Raw genomic sequence first — 22,415 nt, forward strand, 5'->3', positions numbered from 1 at the left:
GCCAGTTATGTTAACATCTGTGTCGAAAATCAATGTGTATGCAATTGAGCAGCAAGTCTAGACAAAACCATAAACCTGTTTTGAAACCTTTCTTTTCATCCCTCATTTTGTTTTACAAGAGGATATTGAGCCCTGTGATTTGCCGACAACCAGTTCTGGGTGTCCCGCGCCTACTGTCCAAAGACAGCTGGGATAAACTCCACCCATAGCCCTATTTTGAAGCACTCGACCCGGCCTTGAAGCCCTAATGTGAAACCTTACTTCAAGACTGCCTTGAAATTCAACCACCTGCCACAAACCCGACTTTCCAGGACTAAACTGAAATCCTTATTTGTGCTTAAAACCCTAATTGAAACATCAACACTAAGATTGAAACACAAATCCTGGGTTGAAGCCTTTGAAACCTAACTTGAAAGCGGAACCAATTCAACTTTGGCTCCAAATCATTAGTTGAAACCCTAACCTGGGGGGTGTCAAACTCATTTTTGTCACGGGCTTGATTTTAATTACAGGTTCCCTTGGAGGGCCGTTTTTTTTTTTTTTTCTCCTCACCATCTTGATCTCCCAGTTGACATTCCACTGCTTCATGTTGCTAAAGCGCCAGGTCTTGATGGCGTCTCCGGTGCCGGCATCCATGCGGATCAAACGGTTGTAGGTGATGCCGATCAGTTCGTCGCGCTTCCCGCCCTGGAACCTGACGGCAGCCGTGTGTTAGCAAAACCCTCCCTAACCACTGTATTTAAAAAAAAAAAAAAAAAATCCTTTGTACTGATTCGGGAGTAGGAAATGAGTGATTGATACCCAACAAAGTCACTGAGTTGGGAAACGAAAGCTTTGAATAGTTTTACAAATACAATAAAATAATTTAAAACCACATTTTCTTTACTTGGGTTATGCCTTTTTGTTAGTTGATCTGAAATCTAAGAGTTAGGGTAGACCACGCAAATAAATAAATTAAAAAAAAGGATTTGAGAAGAGGGCAAAAACTTTTTCACGGCACTAAATGTCTCGTCTGGGCTAATCGTACTTGGCCAGGAAGTGAGTGATTCCAAACTCGGGCAGCGACTGCCACGCCTGGATGAAGCGCATCTTGGCCTCGATTAGACTCATTTGGGCCACATTCTGGTGGGCTTCGAGGATGCGGGCCGAGATCTGAAACACACACACACACACACACACACACACACACACACACACACACACACACACACACACACACACACACACACACAATAAACACTTGACTTGTTTGATGACCAGTCGACAAGATCCACACGGAGAGAAATCAGGCTGGGCAAAGTTGCTGAAGGAAAATCCAACCCGTGCAACACTGCATGCATGAACCGTTCACCCGTGACGTGTTTGGACACCACCTTCCCAGGTCACGCTTGGGTCATTCCATGTCAACATTAGGATTTCCCAAAAAAAGTGTTTAGGGTGCAGATTCGGGTTTTAAGACAGGGTTAGGGTTTCGAACCTAGGATACAATTTAGAGTTATGGTTTGAAGACTGGGTTATGGTCATAAACCGGGATAGGGTCTCAAACCCTGCGTTTAAGGCCAGGACAAATTTCTTCATCCAAACTCCCTCCACTCCCCGTTGTGTTGAAAGCAAGTGTCACCGTCTGTCAACTAAAATCCCGCTTTAACCCGGTTCCGTGTAAAAGGAACAAATGTCAGTTCGGATTTGGCTGGTTTTCGCAGGTTCTCCGTGTGAAAGTCTTCTGTGCTTTTTTTTTTTTTTTTTAACGATTTTTTTTAGCTGGAGCTTAAATCGAGAAGACGACGCTTCCTGTCTCTTTGTGCGCACAGATGAGAACGGGCTACTTGGAGCCGGTCGGGAGTGGAAAGCTGAGATCCAGATGCTGATGAGCTTTACATCCCTCAGGCATTAAGCGGTCGGATAAAAGCCCAATCGATGTGGACGGACGACAACAGCGTGTGGAATTAATCAATGCGGCGGATGATCTCGTGCATTAAAAATGTGTCCGGTGGTCCTTGAACACAGCGATGAGTTGCGTGTTAAACGGGTTAGATGCTACATCTGGCACGCTCGCCGCTATTTGACACTAAGATGTGGTTACATGAGAGGAGGCTACTAGCTACAAGTGGTCAGTTTCTCAAAACATGCACCCAATGGACACTCGGGATGAACTTACCAAATCCCTGATTAAGCCTTGCTGGAGAAGGAGGAGAGAAGGGGTGAGAAACGGAGGAGAACGAATCAAACCGATTGGAAGCAGGAAGTCAAGTTATGTGGGTAGGAAAGAAAAGAACAGTTGTGGCGATTTAGAGAGATGTCTGCTTCGTCCACATTTACGGTCATCCCGGAGTTGTTCACAACTTAGCCAAAATCAACTTTATTTTGTGAATGATCAAAACATTGTGTTGGGGATCCATTCCTTTAAACATTTCAGACACTCACCTTTTTTTAATTGTTTCAATTTCTACATTTTTGTTATCAATTCCAATAATTGCACAGAATTGACAAAACAAAGAAAAATTGGATGCCAATAAACTTTTCTGTATGATTTTTTTGGTTGCAGTTTTACAGCTAAAACTGAACAACAACAAAAAAATTTAAAATATATGTGTAGGGGAAAAAAGTAGAGATATTTTTGAAATAGGCAGAAAAAAATAAATACTTAAGTACACATAAAACCATTGGCTGTTGACGAAGTCTTTAGGATACTCACTTACCCCCCCCCTGCCCCCCAAAAATTTTGATTTGGTATAAAACAGAAAGTTGGTGGTATTAAGATTATTAATTTAACAATGACATATTTAACATACATTTTGCATGGTGACACCCCATCTTGGACAAAGCTAAATTGTTATTATTTCTCTTATTTTTCATTCATATTAATCAATATTTAGCATCATATTATAAGCATTTTCACAATGCAATATAAATCTTAATTCCAATCAGGAAAATTATATGGACCACAGCACACAAAAATTCATTGTTAAAATGGATCATTTTTTCACATTTTGATACTGCAATTCCTTATAGAACCACAAGAGGGCAATGTAGAATAATCATCACACAGAATGCCTGCCAGCCATTTGTTTTTCGAACCACACACACCCAGGAAGTTGATTGTTATAGTGGTGTTGTTTGCTCTTCTCCGAACATGTGTGCGCTTTGGACGGGGAATTCTTGTGTGCGTATCCACTGGGACTTTCTGCTAACAGGAAGTCCTCTTTGAAGAGGACCCGGGGGGGGGCTTTTAGGAGGCGGGGGGGAATCAAAGCTGACATTGCTTTTCGCAAGCAGTTTTTGCTCACACGACTCCCATGTCCAGGTGCTTCGATGACCACAACCGTATTAGCTGTGCTGTTTGCTAAAAAGGGAATCACGTGAGTCATGGGACTTTACTGTCATCCATGTTCTTTTATTTTTTTTACTCAAACCACATGGACTGCCTCGGCTGCGGAGACCACGTCACCCCACTCCAAACACATTGATGGCAATCGTGTACTCAGCTGTTCCCAGTGTGCACACAAGCAGCTGAGGCTTACATGCAAATCCACAATTCATTATGGCTTACACGTGACATGAGACCAAGTAAAAATATTTTCATTTTACAGGTATCTGTCTGTACTTGTGTATTTATTTCTCTGGCGATTTTTATTTGGACATTTGAAAATAAATACGTGTACTTTCTAGTCGTCCTTTGTCAAAATAAGCTCCGTACTTTTTCTGAAAGTACTCGGCAAATGACGGCAACGTAAAACAGAAAGCGTTTGAGGTTCGGGGGCCCTTAAGTCTTTCTCATGCGTTGGTCTAGCATCGTATCGGTTTCTCAGTAGGAGAGGAGGGGAGAGCATTCCAGGGAAAGACAAGGCCGATGCCAGGAGGCGCCCATCTGGGAAGCATCAGACGCCACTCTGTCCCGACCCACTCCCCCAGCAGAGTCATCAACAAGTCAACAAGCTCCCACTAAACACTCACACAGCCACGACGCTTAACCGTCTGAACCGTCTGGTGTGTCACGCTGCTTCCTTGTCGACACTCACTGGTTAGGGCAATGTACTGTTCCTGCTTTTAAAAAAATTTTTTTTAAACGTCATCTCTCTTCGGCTCCCTGTCCCCACTCGACGTACTGTCCAACAGTGACGTCTTCACACACGGCGACGACTCACCTGCTTGTTCTTGTACTTCTTCAGGTAGCGCGGTGACACCAGGCACTCGGGGTTGATGTCGGTGGTGATGGGCTCGATGAATTGCGGGTCGGGGTTCATGTGCTGCATCTTGAGGAAGGAAAGGATGTTCTGCACCTCCAGGTTGTAGGAGCTGTCCGCCATGGTCTTGCCCTTGGATGCCAAGCGGCAGGCGGCCATCCAGTGGGCGTACTGCTTCTCCTACAAATAAATGAAGTCCCGCAATTGCAATATTGAACCCAAATGCAAATACTCAAAAATCAAGCGTTTCAGACGGTGACGACGGCGGGCTCACCGTGTCGCATCGCAGCCAGATCTCGTTCATGCCGTCGGCTACGGGGATGAGTAGCTTGATGTTGAATTTCTGACCTGATATATTCACATCAGGGGTCACCTCGCACCCTACAGCGACAGCACAGTGTTCGAATGGTCGATGGAGTACATACAGTCACACACGCGCATGAAAAGGACAGTTTTGGGGTTTTTTTTCCTCCATGCATGTGCACCTCTGAGGTTCATCTGGTGAGCGGGCATCCCGTGTGCCTCCTCTTTGCTCTTGTAACAGGAAATTGTGATGTCTTTGAATGTGCACCAGTACTGCTTGTAGCCCTTCAGCGTCAGCTTCTTGGGTCTGGAAAACACATCGTACATAGTTGATGGAGTAAGTTGGAGAATCATTGCAGCGAGTAAAGAGGAGGAATGAAAGCCAAGGTCGGATGTAATAGCGTCAAAGAGGAAATGCATTTTCTAATCAACTCCAATCATTTTATGAGACTCCCCCCTGCCCCCGCCGTTTCAAGATACACCAGCCTGTCAGTAAAGGCACAAAGCCAAAAGACTGAGTAATTATGCTTTCAAAGATGCTTACTCTTGAACTTCAAAGCGAAACAAAAAGGCCTTTGGCAAACAACCCGACGTGGATCTGAAACAGGCCTTCGTGTTCGCAGACTAGTTATTTAAGGCCGTTTCCTGCTTCCTGCTTTTTGGATGAATACACCGTCGGACCCCCACACTTGATAGTGTTTTCTGAATGAGCAAGCCGTCTTGTGGTATCAGCCGGCGGCGGACTTACTTGAAAACTTTGACGTAGTCTGCTAGCTCGGGAATAGATGTGATGTCACCCTGTGAGGAAAAGGGGGAAGAAGAAAAAAAAAAAAGATAAATCCATACATCAATTTTAGCCGAAGCTGAGAAAATCCTAACAATTAAGATGAAACAATGATGTCAAACTCAAGTGAACATAAAGCGGTTTCATTTGGTTTCAACATCCATGATGGAACAACTGACAGAGTGCAACTGGTTAAACAAGTGTTGCCATTGGAAAAGACGATTAATCAGTTACAGGCTCAAAATGGCGTCATTAAACCTAACTGAATTATTTATGGGTTTTGGGGGCGCCATTGGGTAGCATCTTGGTGCCAAAGAACTGTTGAATGAGTTGAGCAGCTTCATTTTGACAAAAGTAGTCATTTGACACCTTCTTGCGGGATCAATGAGAAATTACAGTAAAAAGAAAAAAATATGGTTGAGGTCAATTACTTTTAAGTTTTTTTGCGATTTGCAGCAAGGCTCCGTCCCTCGAGGTGGTGACTAATCGGGCTTCACTCGATCGTTACCATTACATTTTACCCTATCTTTGCCGTCTGTCATCCCCTTCTAAGGTCAGCGGTTTTAATTTTCACTTTTGACGCATGTCTTTTCCCCGGAAAATATTTGTGGACTTTCAAACTATTGCACTTTTCGGGGGATTGTCATTTAGCGCCGTGTTTCCCTACCAGGGCGTTGGATGTCTTGCCTCCCTCCAGCGTGATCTCCAGGTCGGAAAGGGCAGCGTCCACCTCGTCCACTTCCTTCTCGCTGTTGTTCATGTGGTTGTCCGACGACATGATGGACAGCTTGTTGATGTGGTACTGGCGGGCGAGAGGGAGGGCGGTAAATACGCGTTGCACTCCATGACTGGAAATCAGTTGAATTTGTTCATCACTGTGGGCACACTCGTGACACAAATCACTTATATCATGAAATCAACATAAAACCTAAATGTTGTCATTCATTTGCTCTGCTGGAGTGCCAAAAGCCATGAAAACACCTCTTTTGAAGACTGAAAATTATATTTATATATATGATTTCTATTATAATGTAATATTTTCCAATGTAAACACGATTGAGCAAACGGGTAGCCGAGGTTGGAAATGACGAAATCAAGATAAACACTGACACCATTGGTTAGTTTCATTACATTTGAATGAACCAAGCAAAAATGGTTGACAAAATGGAGGCAAGGTGGACAGCACCAAGCCCAAAGGCCTTGGGGGTGACAAGAGAAAGGATAAGTATCAACGTTAGCTCCGACAACACTGAACACAAGTTGTTGACAAACTATTTCTAATGCCGATCCTCTTCTGTTATTTGAAAGAACAGCTGTCGACCCGTGAAACAAACACAGACACATTCTCATCGTTCAGGTTAGCCAATGTGGGACAAAGGGCGCAAACGTGACTCATCACTCCTCTGCGGCTGCCTTTTAAACATTTGCAAGGCCTGGCGAGGTTGTTTCCTGTTAGCTGCAAAGTTCAAAACGACGCCCGAGTCTATTTTCTAACACCTGATTATCTCATCTGAATGTGCCGCCAACAGTGGCCGTCCACATACTGAATGTGGGAATTGCGGGCTCTTTATTTAGACTCTAGTATCCACCTTCCCCGCTCGTGAAACCTCAGCCAACTCCGTGAGCTCATGCAACCCTTGATGAAAAATAGTCTCAAACAGCGGGGAGCGTCCAAACACCCAAGTTGGATTAGCATCTCTCCCGAGTGAGGAGTAATGGGAAACCAGTTAATTATAACCGCGCAGATGAAACTCATGAGCGACAACACTGGCCCGCCGGGCACTGGTTGGTCCGAGGGGCGTGACGGGCAAAACGCAGCATCCTGTGGCCTGAAGATGCTCTATAATTAACCCCGAGGGTGAAGACAGGGTGGTGTCCTAAAGATCCTGGCACCCCTACGTCCAACCCCCCCCCCCCAAAAAAATACTGTTCACTACAGTCATCAAACCTTTACTTCCCAGTGCCCCAATTTCGAATTCTTTCCATTTATGACATAAATATCGCTTTTTTGTTTCTTTTTGAGCGAGCTTCAGGTCTACCGCCACGCCGAACGTCGTGCCATCATCATCGTGCCCATTTCAGCTGCAGACGAAGCATCCAAAGTCAGGTCAACTTTACCTGCAGCGCAGCAAACATCATCATTTCCTCCTCCGTGCACTCGATTTCCTCCAGCAGGATGGCCCACTTGGACTGCTCGTAGAGCTGGTTCACCCTTATGGCGTCGTACTGGGGACCCAGAGGTTGTTTAGTCGTTAATATTTGCACACCAAAGCAGGCTGTCGAGCATGACAGTCAAAAAGGCAGTGGAAACAATTCGGTCAAAAGCCCCTGATGTCACACTTTGTTTTCCATCTCAAATTGTATTTTTCTTCACCAACATTGATTCCAAAAGATGGACTGCCACCAAGGATTATGTCACACAAGACTGTCACTTTAACAAGCATTCAAGGACAAACTTAATGAGTCATGTTAAGCGTTTTTTGTTTTTACAACTGAATATTAACAGGGCTGAACTTATTTTGATCTACGATGGTTTAAAATAAAATATCACTTGAGCACCATGGAACTTTCCGTAAAACTTACCACAGCATTGGAAAGCCTTCGGTATACGGTAAATTACAAACAAAATTATCATGAAGATGCTTATAAAAATAACAGGAAAAAAATGGTGACACTAACCCAAGATCCTAACATGGACGTTTGCATGACAGTTCCAGACCTCGGCAATATGATAAATCACGTTAATATCATTTGAATATATCGAAATGCCCGACAGTTGCTCGTGTTAACGGCGTTGTGGCTTATCGCTAGCATCCCGTTTCCTTCCACACCATTTACGTGTCCGTTAGAGGTTTTCAAAGGGTGATTAGTTTTTAAATGGAGTTTTATTATACACCGATGAACTCTCCTTTGTACTTTTTATGACATTTTTGGAATGTGAAACTGCATGTTCAATTGTTTGTTTCATGAAAACACTTTGACAGTGGACGTTAATATTTACAGTATTCACAATGAGAATTAATTTGATTGATTTATTTTAAATGTGACCGAGTCAGTTTGACCAACATCCTGCAACAGATTGTGCTGTCTTCAGAGTTTCTACTGTCATGCAAATGCTTGAACGCAGTTCAACCTGATCGCAATATTCCGAACAAACTGTGTTGACTGTTTTTTATGGATAATTACCTTCGGGTTGAGGTCAAAGAAACTGTGGTATTTAAACCTGAGCAGCAACACCTCGTTCTCCTTGACGTCCTGTTCCATCAGAGACCTGGAGGAGTCCAACCAACTGGACATACAGAGTGGCATTTGTCGGAAAAAAACCCCCCCAGCAAAATCTCGTGCACCAAACAAATCGGTTGGGTCCCTCACCCCTGGTTGATCTTGGCCTTGTCCAGTAGAGACTGCGGCTTGTAGAGCTTGACTAGGATGTCCGGGGAGGCGATGGGTTGGCTGACGGCGAGGATGCCGGGGTTGCCCTCCGACAGGGGGCTGTCGCCAAACCAGGCTGACGTGGGGGACAGCGGGCTGCCGTCTCGTGAGTCATAAGTGGGCGTCATGGTTTTGCTGTACAAGCCCGGGCTGGAGTAGATGCTTCCTGAAAGTCATCCGTTCAGGGGCTCACGTTAGAAACTTGGCCAACCAAACCAACTAGCGGTGGAGCACATAAGTCAATAAAATTGTTCAACTGGTGACTCAAACATGAGCTATACTCACTGTGGGATAGACTGAGGGGAAAAAAAAGTGCTGGCCAACAAACACTCCTTATGACATCATATGACATTTACCATGAAGAAATGTCAACATATTGGTTGATGAATAAGCAAAGTGCAGTGAATGAAAATTATTTTTGGGCTTTCTTTGCCAAAATGTTCACCACCTTTGAGGTATATGCTATGTTCCACAAGATGACTACATATTGGTCAACACAATTAGATTTATGACACTATTTATTGCCTTTCAGTGTGCATCCATACAGGTCCACCGCACATCATGAATGGTTATCGTTTAACGTAACCGTATGGCTCATCCAATATCATTGAAATCCTGTGACATATATAGACTATCCAGATAGTTGTAGTCACTCCTACCTCAATGTTTGTTTGTCTTTTTAATATAGTTTGTGGCAGTTTTCACTGCACTGGTAGCCATTTTGAAAATAAAATGGTCCTTTAAAGTTTTTGATGACAAGCACTTTTTTCCCCCCGCAAATTATTATCATGGACATTGATAGTCATACCAAATTCCATGCTTGCATCATCGCCTGAATGATTGCGCCCCAAAACATGTTTAGGTGCTCCACGATACAGTTAAGTGCACGTTGACAAATGCGAAATGTGAGCACTCTCACACTTATTAGCAGCCCAGCCATGTACCAGCTCCACGTTTTGCACATGAAATGGCTTCAACAATGGTGTCCTGGTGGGATTGAAGTGGATTAGCATGCACACGATGCACGAGATGATCAGGGTTTACCCATTTTAAGGGGGTACACACAAAAGATTGAGACCTCCCCCAACACACACACGCACACACCAGCGCAAAAATAAGCTAAGACAACTATTGGCTTATGTGGGATCGCCATTGCATCTTCTCTCGGTAAGACTCAGAGGATATATTTTAAATAACGTCCGTTTTGGAAAGGCGGATTCAGGCATTTGCCGGCTTTCGTCTGTAAGAGGGAAATCATGCTGGAAAATTGCCAGATTACCTTTATGTGTGGACCCCCTTTGTGAGTAGAGTAGGGCAGGAGTGCACTCCACACAGAACACGACATCGCACAACTCGGCACAGGGAGAAAGCGGAAAGCTTTCCGTGTATGTGAGCTCAAGTGCCGCAATATTGAAGAATTAAGTATGTGAATCGGATCCTATTGTTGCCATCAAACTTTGTTTCCCCTCCTTTGCTGCCCCCCCCCCCTTCTGTCCCGTCAACAAACAACACTGTACTGAATCCCTTCTGCAATCAGGAAGTGGGCTTGCTTTGGGTATGAAACGGAGGTCATGAGAACATGGTGCAAGCTTGAGGGGGTGGGTTGGGGGGGGGGGTGCACATCCTCAGCAGAGAAGAGTGTTATTCAGGCACTGCTTGGTGGATTTTCTTTAATGCCCGAGTTCAGCGGGTCAGGAAGAGAGCTACCAGTCACTCCCATCAGCGTCTCGAGAGAAATCCCAAAATGTACAAGGGGGGGGAAAGCCGGTTCAAAAACACAACTCCTCCATCCTGTTTACAAACTCGATGATACGCGAGTCAAAGTCGTTTCGAATGCTTACATGCATCAACTCCCGAAGACTCCCACACAGGGGATTTGTAGATAGACCACCAAAGGCTGTTGAGACTGAGATGTAAACTTTCTCACTCCTTAAAATGGTGGAATTTCCTCTAAAAACGGATTTTACAGTGAAGAGCTCACACAGCAAGCTACTAGATTCAAAAGTGAGGCATAAACTGTACGATTTGGCCTGAATTTTATATGCCAAGTCTTGGAAAACTGGAGGAATTTGGTCAGTGGTCAGGCAGACTTTTGAGAAATTGGCAAATCTGAGACACTTGAGTGGCATTCATTCCATCTTTCCATGCCAAATCATTTATTTGAATTAAGCAGATTTAGATTGCTGTACTTGTCGACAGTAATGGCACAAACAGCAAATCTGAAATTTTCGGGCAATCGGAGCAGTGGGAGCTCCGGCCCACAGAATTTTAAATTGTTTCAAAGATTGGTGCATATTTTGGTAAATTGACCTATTGACCAATAATTTGACCTTGAAATTGGCCTTGTGGATCACATGACCTGAACAATTTTTTTTCACCATGAAATGTAATCTCGCACATGTTCTCTCCAACATACAAAAGTTTCAGAGATTCAATTTTATTAATTTTTTTGTGAAGCAGCAATAAGGAGTCAACACATACGTACCTCAAGTATTCATTGACTATTCATTGCAGACCTGAGTTGATGGATACATTGCCTCATTTCTGCCAAACCAAAAATTTTACCTTTTGCAAGTCTTGTTTATGCAATTAGCATTTCGAAGACGGACGGTGAAAATGTCTTCTTTTTCTTGATTTGAATGGACAGTTGGCAATGTATTTGAAATGCGTGCCAACAACACCTAAAGGACTTTTGTTCAATCAGTGCTTTATGAATATTTGCACCAATGACCGCCTATGCCCAGTTTTAGGGAGGCCAAAGCTCCCATAACGTTGCCCTCCGGGTCAGCTGACTTTCGCTCAGAAAAATCAGACGACCAGGACGACTGCGAGCCCTGCGAAGGTTATGGATGTCATGTGATCACCACACGGCAGCCGTGGTAGGGGCGGGGGATGAAGGAGAAGGAAGGCGTCGGTGAGGAAGCAGTGCTGCAGAAACAGCAGAGGACAGAGGGGGAAAGCTTACCTTTGACGGGTCCGATGTATATTATCTCAGAGGCTAGAATGAGGACAGAAAGGCAGGGAAAAGAGAGGACAGCGGAGGAAATGTCACTGGGAATATTAAGGAGGGAAGGAAACAGAAGCGAAAGGAAAAAAAAAAGGTATGAGGAGATAATGGTCATTTTCAGAGGGGAGAGCGATAATGGCAAGTTAGCCTCTTGGTTGAGGCATGGAAGGTCCGCCCAATCCGAGACACTCATTCAAGTGTCAAAACAGGCGAGGCGTTGTTGTGACACTCCCAAGTGTCCCAACATGCTGACCCATGTTCAACACAATGGACTGGCATGCCAGCCTTGGCCGGGGAGACACTAGCTCAAGTTTTAAAATGGACTCATTCTATGTTCTTTAAAGTTCCTGGCACTAGACATCTTCTAATTTCAAAGATAGAGGGTGAAGTCGTCAGTCTCCAAGTGGAAATAATTGGTCAAATCGCCTCAGGGCTATCCACAGACTGTTATTTGGGGCAGGTCGCTCTTATTTATGTTTCAACATCATTTTCAAATGTGGGTATGAAACCGAAATTCTCTTTAAAATAAAGTTAATAATAGGTGGGGAGAAACTAACCTCTGGACATGACTGATTATTTTCAGCAAAATGGGGCACCACCGCTTCGCAGCGACCAACGGAGGCACTGTTGATTCAATCAAAATGTGTTTGCCATCTCAAGAGGAAAGCAGTCAGCTAAGGGAAGTTGAGTTACATCCACGCTCTGCTATTTCTCCCGTGCCGTCGAGAATCTGACTTAACATAAATAAATAAATAAACAGTGGCGCGTGCCGAGCACGGTCATAAATTTCCATTGAAAATTTCAGAGGATTATTGTCAAAAAACAAAAAACAAAAAAGGACGTTTCGCTTCTCTCACAGAAGCTTCGTCAGCGGTAGACAACCCTGAAGTCTCCGTGAAGACTCCGGGAAGTTGCTCTGCGCTAAAAGGCTGAGCGTGGCCTGTTTGAGGACTGGGTGGGGATGGTTAGTCACGCCCCTATGGTGAAGAGGCCCATTGGTTTCTAAACTCCCTATCATTGGGTCTTGATTAGGCCTATTGTTTGGGCTAAGGCTGAATAGCTACTTTCAGTTAGCCTGATCAGCATGTCTATGTCCCTTACTGGTCAACAAGTTATTGTAAATAGGAGACAGGTTAAATCTGATACCTCCTTCACGGTTCAGAGAGGGTGAAAATTTTTTAACGACTGAGAGCCTCCACAAGCAACAGAGGATTATTGTGGAAATGATCTTTCAAGCCAGTTGCATTTGAGCAATATTCACGCATAACTCCTCGTGGGGCAGTGCTGACATTGTTCAAAAGACGCTGGCATGAAAACAGAGGTTCAAAATGGTTTGCCGTTGGAAAACATTTGAAAGCAAAAATGAATCGAGGGTTCTTTTTTTTTTTTTTTTTTATCCTAATGAATGACAGATGAAGGAATTGAAGGAAAAATGTCCATCCCAGCTGTGCGCAATACTATGCTCAGTACATTAAGTGTGCAACAGGAGTAAGTAACCACGTCGGCTTTGGAAGTGATTGCATCGCTTCCTCCCTCATTGTGATTTCAATCAGGAGACTCGGGCAGGCCCTCACACACGGGACGGAGTAACGCAGAGCAATTTGGCTAGCTATAGCATGTGATCTGATGGGGGGGGCAGAACAGATTGTGCACATTCTTGTCGTTAAGTGAACCCTTGGCACCATCAAACAGGAATAATATATCTGCCCATCGAAAGAAAGACACCCAGGAGGAAATGTAATGACGTGGGTTTTTGGGTGTTGCCGCTGCCCTCCATTATAAAAAAAAATATATATATAATAATAGTGTGTTTTTGGCATGTTAATGGCACGATCATTTTCTGTGTGCTTAGGTTTAACAGTGAAAGTGGTGCTGACCCTTCTCCGGCGCCCACTTGGGTCGTAACTCAGCACTGGCTAGGCTAAAGTGGGTTGGTGGTGGTGGTGGTGTGTAGCACAGTCGGCGGGTTAAAATGGCAGCGTGACCAACTATGTGTGGAATCTCAACCATCCGTCATCCTCCCCGCCAAGGAAGCCAGGGCAGGAGAGGCCACGCAAGGGCTCGTATATTTGGATCGACGCACCTTTGGTGGCTGTCGGACCAAAATTCAAAATGGAGGCCCCCTGGGAACCCATCTGTGCCTGACACGTTTGAGTTGATATCAAACAAAATATCCACAGTGACTGACCTGATCCGGGGGTTAACAACGGACCCTCTAACTCCAGATCATCCTCCTCGGCTTCCTCCAACTTTTTCTTCTTCTTTTTGGGATCACGCGGCTTGCGCAGTAGAGATAACTCCTCCGGGTGACGGATATCTGCGGAGATACGGGATGAACAATCAACAGACGGTTCATTGTTTGAACCTAAAGGGAAAAGTCAGGGTTTAAAAGGCCAACATTAAGAATAATTTTTTTTTTTTTTTAAATGTGTGTGAAAAACGACTATGGAGAGAGCCAGCAAAAGGGACACGGGAGAAGGTAAGAAATTCAGAGACAGCTGCAGCGCATGAGGACTGGAAAAATGGCAAATCCCTTTTCTCAAGGCCCCCACAAATCTTTGCTTGGAGTGTAATCCCCAAGTGAGACAGGCCAGACAACCTCAACCATCCCACCCCCACTTTCAACAACCATTTCTCAAACTCATGCACACACGCAAAAGTGCTATTGGGTTGCTGCCGAACCGTAGAACTTTAAACACATCTTGTTGTGTGTGTGTGTGTGTGTGTGTGTGTGTGTGTGTGTGTGTGTGTGTGTGTGTGTGTGTGTGTGTGCGTGCGTGTGTGTGAGTTCAAGTGTGCACGTGTGCTCGAAGAGCTCACAATTTGATATAATGACTAAAACAGAGCAGTTTCTTTCCACTCTTTACCCCCTTCTATGTTTCTTCAGAGGCCACGGAAGCATCAGCGCGCATAGGCAGACATGTCACAAGATGGTAGGCTTGGAGCGGGGGAAGCGGCAAGATGGTTCTAAACGTGTCAGCAGGGCCAGAGAGCTGATGTCAAGTCATGCAAGTATTAAAATAAGTTTACCACTCGACAATAAAACTGCTCCCCACTTTGAAGATGCCCAACAGACAGACAATGTCCTTCTGTGATCAAATCCACCATGATAACCACCCGCCATGATGCTTTTGGCATTTCCACCAAACAGTCAACGTCACCCGATGGTTTGAAATGCACATTTCAAAAGGTGTCATTTTCAGTGAAACATTTGGAGGTTCCGCTCTTGGTTTCGTGGAAGCGGGATAACGGCTGGCGGCGGTGTGATTGAAGAGTCTGTTTAGGGAAGCGTGAGCAGAGGGAGAACATGGTAGCAAGAAAGCTCCTTGTTTGCTTTGTGTAACTAAAGCAAAAGCATTCCAAAGTATTAAAAACTACCAGATGGGAGTTCGCTCACTCTCGCTCGCTCGCTCTCCCTCTCTCCTCCTCTGGCTTCACTGTAGCGTTCAAGCACAATCCCTGTGCCCTTATACAGCCATGTGAGGTGCAGGCGTGCTGCAGAGCTTCAGACCCACTGAGCAAGTCTGTGTGTGTGTGTGTGTGTGTTTTGAGAGACACGTGGCATTTTAACTTACGACTGAGAGATGATGGGGGGTGAAGTAATTGCAATACCCTTTTTGGAATTTGCAACAAACCAAATAATGAAGACCAAGTATAGTACATAATACAAACATTTTGAGGAGGGAAAAATAACAGCTCAAAATGCATACAAAATCCTGGATCTTTCCATATTATTGCTCATGACTTCAGCTCAGTGGGCTTTTAAAACATCTTTCTTTGTCTTTTTTTGTGATGCCACTGACGGGTAGAACTTGCTTAAAATAAAAAGTAATAAAAGCTTAACTTGTGAGACAGAACATTCTATTTGATATTTTCAAGGTTTTTTCTTTTTTATCAACAGCAGTCAACTTATTTTTACACTTGCAATACACTTTAGAAGGTTAAAATGACACCTTAAAAATGTGGATGGTTATTAACTTTGACGTTCAGTTGTACAACTAATCTCGTTACCAACATTTTATGAATGGCTGTTGTGTTTCTTCCTCAAAAGCAAATCTGACACAAAGTCTCCATTTGCTGCAACTTCACTAACTTTGGTGAGGTGGGGGGGAACAAAACCGCCCCGAGGATTTTTGTTTCTGGGAATATTCAGACAAACAAAAAACACCACCAGAAGCAGAATTTACCTGGCAGAGAAACAATAGAGACGCACGTGACTCACTGCTCCCCGCTAGTATTTTTTCTAATTTATTGCTGATGGACCCAGTCAGCGTATGTTGAATTATAGGTTCATAATATTTTACTAGCTGGCGGGAAAAACTTTACCGACACATGCCACATACTTGCGGCCTAGAGTGTTGACGCTTACACACGCACACACACACACAAAAAAAAAAGGATCCATTAGCGGAATTGACACCTCCAGAAGAAGAGTCAATCTTCCATCCTGCAGACTTGTGGTGGTGAGCAGGCTTACAGCCAGAGCTGAGGGCTTGACTTAGTTCCAGTCATGAAAAAAAATAACCTAAAAAGCTGTGCTGGAGACGTGCGCTCCCTGGAACACATGATTCACTGCTTGACTACGGCCAATCACGAACCATCATATTCTAAATTTACGGAGCGAAAACGCAATCGCAGCCCCCCCGCACCCCAAAAAGACCCTAAATGGACTAAAACGAGGGGCGATTGTGTCTGCTGATATTTCCCTCACGCACCTTCGATGATGCAAAGAGAGTGACTCACGAAGCTTCCTGGCTTGGAGGATCAATAACACTGGAATCAATGAAGATGAGACTAATAAACTGCTGGATGGAGAAATTCCAGTCGGTGTCTGTGAAGGGTAAACTCTTGATTCCGCTCAGTAGCGATCATAATCGTATATCACAATTCAACTGCTGACATTATAGCGACAAGTGTAAGCCAAGAGATTGTTTTATGAACCGACCTTTATTAATCGCCTAGTTTTGAAATCAGTGCAACTCAAAAAAAGTTCTGGCACAGATTGTGAGGTTCCACACTTGAAGAGCTTTGCTATTTTCTACAGTGCGTGCCTGTCTTTGCACAAATACTAGCTAAAGTCGTTCAGATGCCGCTAAAGTGGTGCAACCTGATTCTTGTTTACATTAAGTGGTGGTACTTAGCTGGGTAATAGAATGATTTTATTTTTTTTTTTTGCTGCACCTTTGGACTTGCAGCTCCGGTCATGCGTTAGTCACTTGTGAAGACTCGAGCATGAGGAGGTAAACAATGGCGCTCTGTGTCGGGGTTTATAACACGGGAAAAGGTGACTTGAAGTCAACTCTGGGATGTCTAGACAAGATGAGCCCATGTCTGACTGCGCAAATGGGCGAGGAGGCGATTCTAATTAGTGGCAGATGGGTGCTTTTGGTGGAAAACAAAACAACGTAGTGGAACTGCATCATAAAACGTTGCAGCCCACGCGTTTTAACTGGCACGGTTGCATTAAAGTCGCAAGAGTTTGGAGTGGAACGGCCACACATATTGTCATCGTCAATTCCTTAACTCATTCACACCCAAAGACGTTTTTAAACGTCTTTTCAGACTTGGTCTAGAATTGGGTGATACTGAATGAGTTTTAAAAAGGCTGCAAAAGTCCCTGTGCGTGATCGTCTCATGACTTGACGTCCAAGTGCCGAATGGAAAAAAGGTCAAGATGGGGGCGGAACTGTGATGATTTTTATAGTACGTATTAAAAGCGAAACATTCTCATCAAAGCCCGATATCTGTGTCGGACTGCCCAGGAACATGGGAGAAGTTGTTACGATGGGAGTGTTCTTTGGACTTCCGACACTACTTGTGAATGGGAGTCTACGTATAAAGGAGTTTTGAGTAGTGATAACGAAGCTAGAAGTGGAAATTGCAGTTTGTTTGCATCATAGGAAGAGATTCGTGCCAATTTTGAAGTCAATAGAAAACGTCAAGGATTAATCTCAACAAGAACAAGTTGACAAGCTCCTTCTAATAAAAAATTATTAGGAATGAGGACGAGCGCATGACTTTCTGCCAGAATGTTGAATATTTTTGACATCCACTCTTACTAAGGGCACATTCGTCTCTGCGTTTTGCAACCAAACTATCAAGTACCGCCTCGGTATGCACCAAGATTGCCAAAGACAAGTTGTGCTAAATTTTTGAGCTGCAAAAATAGATATATTACAAACGCATTCCGCACCGGGCCAGCTAGAAGCCTGTTTCGCTACCTTCCAAAACAATGTCCCTGTGTCGCTACACTCCATAAAAATGTGTCATTTGCTCTTTGGCTATCATAGCGTCGAGGAGCTTTTTGATTTCATGAATAAAATAGTTCATTCTTGAAAATTTCAGACAGGGCCGGTAAAAAACAGGAACACCGTCACATGATCCTGCCAGCTTGCTGAACACTATTCATTAAAAAGGACGCAACAGGTGTGCTCGGACACTCCGTGATGGACAGATTCAAAGGGGGCACTGGTGGCCGAGTAAAAGTGGGCAGTCAGAGGTGAAAGGTGGCTAACCTGACTGTTGGCTCTGTCATAGGATAGTGCAGAACTGGGGATGGCGGTCCCTTTTAAACAACTTCTTGCAGAAGAAGCACAAGGAGAAAATCTGTGAAAGGGGCCTCGTGACTTAAAGCCAAGAAAAATGTGCAATTTGTGGAGAGTCTCTGTAAAATGGGCGATCAAAGTGAAGTACAAAGTCGTACGTGAAGGGCCAGAGAAATCAACTCTGAACTCGTCAGGAATTTCAGCTCCTTTAACACCGTCAGGTGTCCTGTGTCGCTGTCACAACTTCATTTTAGCCAAGGCTCTCGTCCCCGGCCGCATCTCCATCAGGTTGCATTTTTCGCTGAGGCAACACGGGCCAGATCCGTCCGTCCTCGCGGTTGCAGCATCTTACAGTGCAAGCGTTTTATTACAGTGCAAAAAGAAAAAACAAGTGTGAAAAGTACAAATAAAGGAGAAATGCACTCGAGCCGTTGTCCAAATATAGTCAAGCTTGTACCGGGGGTGCTGCCATCCTCGCGTGCTACTCTGCAGCCAGCACAAAGAAATCCAAGTGCAGTAGGAATAGGCCTAAAAGGTTTTCAGTAGTACCACGATAAGGGTGTGAAGTGTCACACCTGACATTGACTTCTCTTGTCCTGCTGTGTCGACAGCAGCATGTTTGTCAACGAGAACCTACCCAGACATCCAACCACGTGACATCATCCACGCTCTCATCTCCCCTGTCTTTGGGAATCATCCTAGTGAGCGGGCGTTTGATATTGCATGATTTCCACTCGCTGCGTTCCGAGCCAAAAATGATAATGTCTGTTTACCAAATAGAAGACAAGACAAAATGGAGCCCGGCTTCCAAGAACATGAGTCGAGAGAAAACAGTGTGCTACCGGTTGGCAGAGCTGACTGAGCATGTTGGGTAAACATGAGTGGGGAGGAATTGGCGGAACAACGCGTGAGATTCCGTAATATTGAGGCAGGGGGGATAAATGATATCGCTCCACTTACTGAAGGTCTTGCAGATGTCAGAGACGGCTTTGAAGACGCGGTCGGAGAAGTTGACTTTGACCTTCATGTGCTTCATGTTGGGCAGCTGTAGGCGCAGGAGCTTGTGCTGCGGCGTGAAGAGCAGCCGGGCGTCGGCCTGGATGCCGTACTTGTCCAGCGTCCAGTGGGTCTTCAACAGCCACGTCTTCTTCTTCTCCCACCACAGCGCGTGGTCCGACCAGTCCTTCTTCACGTCTGTTGGCGGGAGTGCAACGTTAGCATGAAAACGTACAAAACAACTGGAGGAGCCGTGAAGGCTTGTCACCTCTGCCGACCTTGCATCCTATTTTGAAACGTTTTACTGGATGCTAATGCAATGAAACCTGATTTTTATATGGTTCAAGTTCAGCTCTTTAAACGTATGTAGAATTTCATTTTTATTTTGTGCCTTTAGACTCCATCGTGGCCATTTTTAGTCCATTCAAATCCTCTGGCTACAATGTGGCTAAAATAGGTTTCACAATTATAGTTTAATTTTTTTTCATACCAAGTTCTATCATTTGTCAATTTTTGCACGAGACACCAAATATGTCGTTTTCATAGTTTCCAGAAGAGCCCTTTAATCACTAAATGCATCGCAATGAGCAAATGAATGATGCAATTATAATTTGATGAAGTGGGGCTACCGTCTGCTGACCACGGAGAAGAATGACATTTTAATTTCTGTGAATTCCAAAAAAAATATGGAATGGACCGGCATCACACAATGGATTATGTTAAACTTTGGAGGTTCCAATGTCATTCCTTTCATGCGGTTGAATGCATACATCAATGACACTGCTGGCATTGGTCCAAAGTGTCAACCAAATGTCCCTTCTGGGTAGAAGATCATATGGGGGAGGGGGGCGGGGGTATTCCAAGGAGTTATTTGTTCCGTCAAAGTGTGACGGAGGAGACCAACGACTGTGTGAAAGCTAGCGCTTGCATAACCCGGAGGGGATATCAGCGTCATACCTTGCGCTTTGTTGCAAAGTCACGCTGTGATCACCGGAAAGCGGGGACAACCAACCCAAAAGCCAGCGTTGCTTTCAGGCTGCTGCCTCACGGCCACTTGACATGATGACAAGGTTGCCCTGCTCTTCATTGTGTACCATGTGTGGAGAGTGATGACTTTGGGGATTTGGAGGAAATTCAAAGCAGCTGTTTTTGGCTGCTCAAGGTTCCGTTTCCAACGTCAACTCGACTCTCCGCTATTGCACTGAGAACTTATTTAACTCCTTGAAAAACACAAATTCTTGAAAGGATAGCTTGATAATTATAATTTCAGATTTCCTCAGCATCATTCAGTAAGTGGTGCCTTATTGCCTACGCCCACGTACTCTTTAGACACTGTCAGCCCATACAGAGTCTCCCCGCGGGTCTTTCCCTTTAGGCTCGCTGAGTCACCGTTCGGATGCAGACGTCCGTTTATTATATCATCCTTTTATCAGTTTAGCTGACATACTATATTGAGGCAGCGCATGTGTCTTTAAGGCTCTGAACGGAGATGTGTCGTTAAAGCAAAAAATAATGCACCAAACCGAAAGGGGGGCGGCGGGGTGAAGCAAAAAGACCATTTAAGGCAACGAAATGGTACCAGATGACAAATGTAATCCTAACGATTGCAATCGTGAATGTTTTGTATGTCATCGGTGCTCAAATAAATGACTTAATTGGTCAGATCACGGTCTCTCCACAGAACTGAGTAGCATTCAAGGCTCAACACATGAGCCAAATGTGACACCAAATGGTCACATCGGCATGACTGCAGCATGAGGACAAAGTGGAAAGCTCTCATTGACTGTGTGTGTTGTTTTCATAAATAGCAATGACTGACTCATTGCTTCTGTCCCCTTCGAAAAAGGAAAATATTACGCTGATCGTGAAAGTGACTGAATGCCATGGAAACCTAAACCCTTGAAAGGGGCGTCCGTATGAACTGTTGACGCCCTCCTGCCGATGCCATCTAAAAAGGGCTGAATGAAATGGATTAAGGGGGGTAAAGCAACAGATTGGCTGTTTAGAATCAGGAAACAAGACCGCTGTGATGCCAGGCGGAGCGAACCGGGTCAAGGAAGAGATTACAAAGGTGATTAGGACGGCGAAGAAAATGCAACCGGCGACTGGCCACAAGCCTCTTGATGCAGATTGTCATGATGCTGGGGCCCAACCTGGGGAGTGATGCGAGGGGGCTGTTGTTTGCGAAGCAGTTGCTTCCACACTGTTTACGCTGCAAACACTTGGTCGCAGTGTGAAAACATTCCAAAGCTTTCTTTGAGAGGGGACGTTGTGTGCATTACTGGCGGCATGGGGTCTGGGTGTCATCACCGCTTCCTGATGCCTCAGCTGTGAACCTTTGCTTTGTTGCTGCCATAATCTGCTTTCACAGATCTCCCGCAAAATTTGGGTATCCAAGCTGCAACAGATCTGCGGAGATGCCGGTTATGACAGCAGGAGGAGGACGGGAAGATTTGGTCCAGTTCTCAGAGTAGGTTGGGGCTGGGTGGAACCTGATAGAACCGGTAAAATTGTGACAGAAGATCTCAGAAGACTGGAAGGTTTTCTTCAGTTTCAGGCTAAGTTAACAGTAATCAAAAACCCGTTGAGGGTGACTGAAGAATATTTCACACAGAGACACTGACCAATTGCTGCGTCAGAGCCGCAATAGTAGACCAAAGCAGACAGGAAGTTTTTGTCGAGTGGGCACGGACTGTCGAAGGCCAGAAGGAACGCACAGAGGGAAACTGAAGCCCACTTCACACGCAGACCTTGCACAATTGCTGTTTCAAAGTCCTAACAGTGGCTCTAGTTAGACGGGAGGGCTTCTCCGATGGGCTGGGACTTTCGGGACAAAGAAGGAACACATTGAAGGCAACTAAAGCACCGCCCCCCCCCCCCCCCCCCACACACACACACACACACACAGATGGGTAAAAACGTCCCAGTGGAAAATCCGGCATTGATCCAAATAAAATTTCAGACAAAATCCAGCACACTGGGACATCTTCGTACCACAATTCTATGTTGCTGTTCTGTATTAACGGAATAAAAGATGGAAAATTTGATGGCTTCACAACAGCCTTCTCCATACTTCAGCAGCTAGCAAAAAAAAAAAAAAAAAAAAAAAAAAAAAAGGACGACAAGACGGGGTTGGTAGGGAACTGAAAATAGTCCAATGTATT

General features: G+C 44.7%; 1 protein-coding gene across 5 annotated transcripts in view; it reads right to left on the reverse strand.

Moving 5' to 3' along the window:
• fermt2 (FERM domain containing kindlin 2) overlaps positions 1–22,415 on the reverse strand; it is a 39,714-nt gene that overhangs the window by 2,171 nt on the left and 15,128 nt on the right. For 2 of the 5 annotated variants that reach the window (XM_019872524.1, XM_019872523.1), the window contains exons 3-16: positions 19,216–19,449; positions 13,899–14,027; positions 11,669–11,701; positions 8,644–8,869; positions 8,458–8,560; positions 7,390–7,497; positions 5,939–6,073; positions 5,236–5,285; positions 4,670–4,794; positions 4,459–4,565; positions 4,146–4,364; positions 2,159–2,179; positions 1,028–1,152; positions 553–694 (exon numbers count right to left, since the gene is read on the reverse strand). In XM_019872524.1, the coding sequence (XP_019728083.1) occupies positions 553–694; positions 1,028–1,152; positions 2,159–2,179; positions 4,146–4,364; positions 4,459–4,565; positions 4,670–4,794; positions 5,236–5,285; positions 5,939–6,073; positions 7,390–7,497; positions 8,458–8,560; positions 8,644–8,869; positions 11,669–11,701; positions 13,899–14,027; positions 19,216–19,449 (1,757 nt within the window). The remainder of the gene's footprint in view (positions 1–552; positions 695–1,027; positions 1,153–2,158; positions 2,180–4,145; positions 4,365–4,458; positions 4,566–4,669; positions 4,795–5,235; positions 5,286–5,938; positions 6,074–7,389; positions 7,498–8,457; positions 8,561–8,643; positions 8,870–11,668; positions 11,702–13,898; positions 14,028–19,215; positions 19,450–22,415) is intronic. The other 3 variants (XM_019872526.1, XM_019872525.1, XM_019872527.1) reach the window with 3 other exon arrangements.

Source organism: Hippocampus comes, unplaced genomic scaffold (assembly GCF_001891065.2).
Source record: "Hippocampus comes isolate QL1 unplaced genomic scaffold, H_comes_QL1_v1.1 scaffold92, whole genome shotgun sequence".
Lineage (NCBI taxonomy): Eukaryota > Metazoa > Chordata > Actinopteri > Syngnathiformes > Syngnathidae > Hippocampus > Hippocampus comes.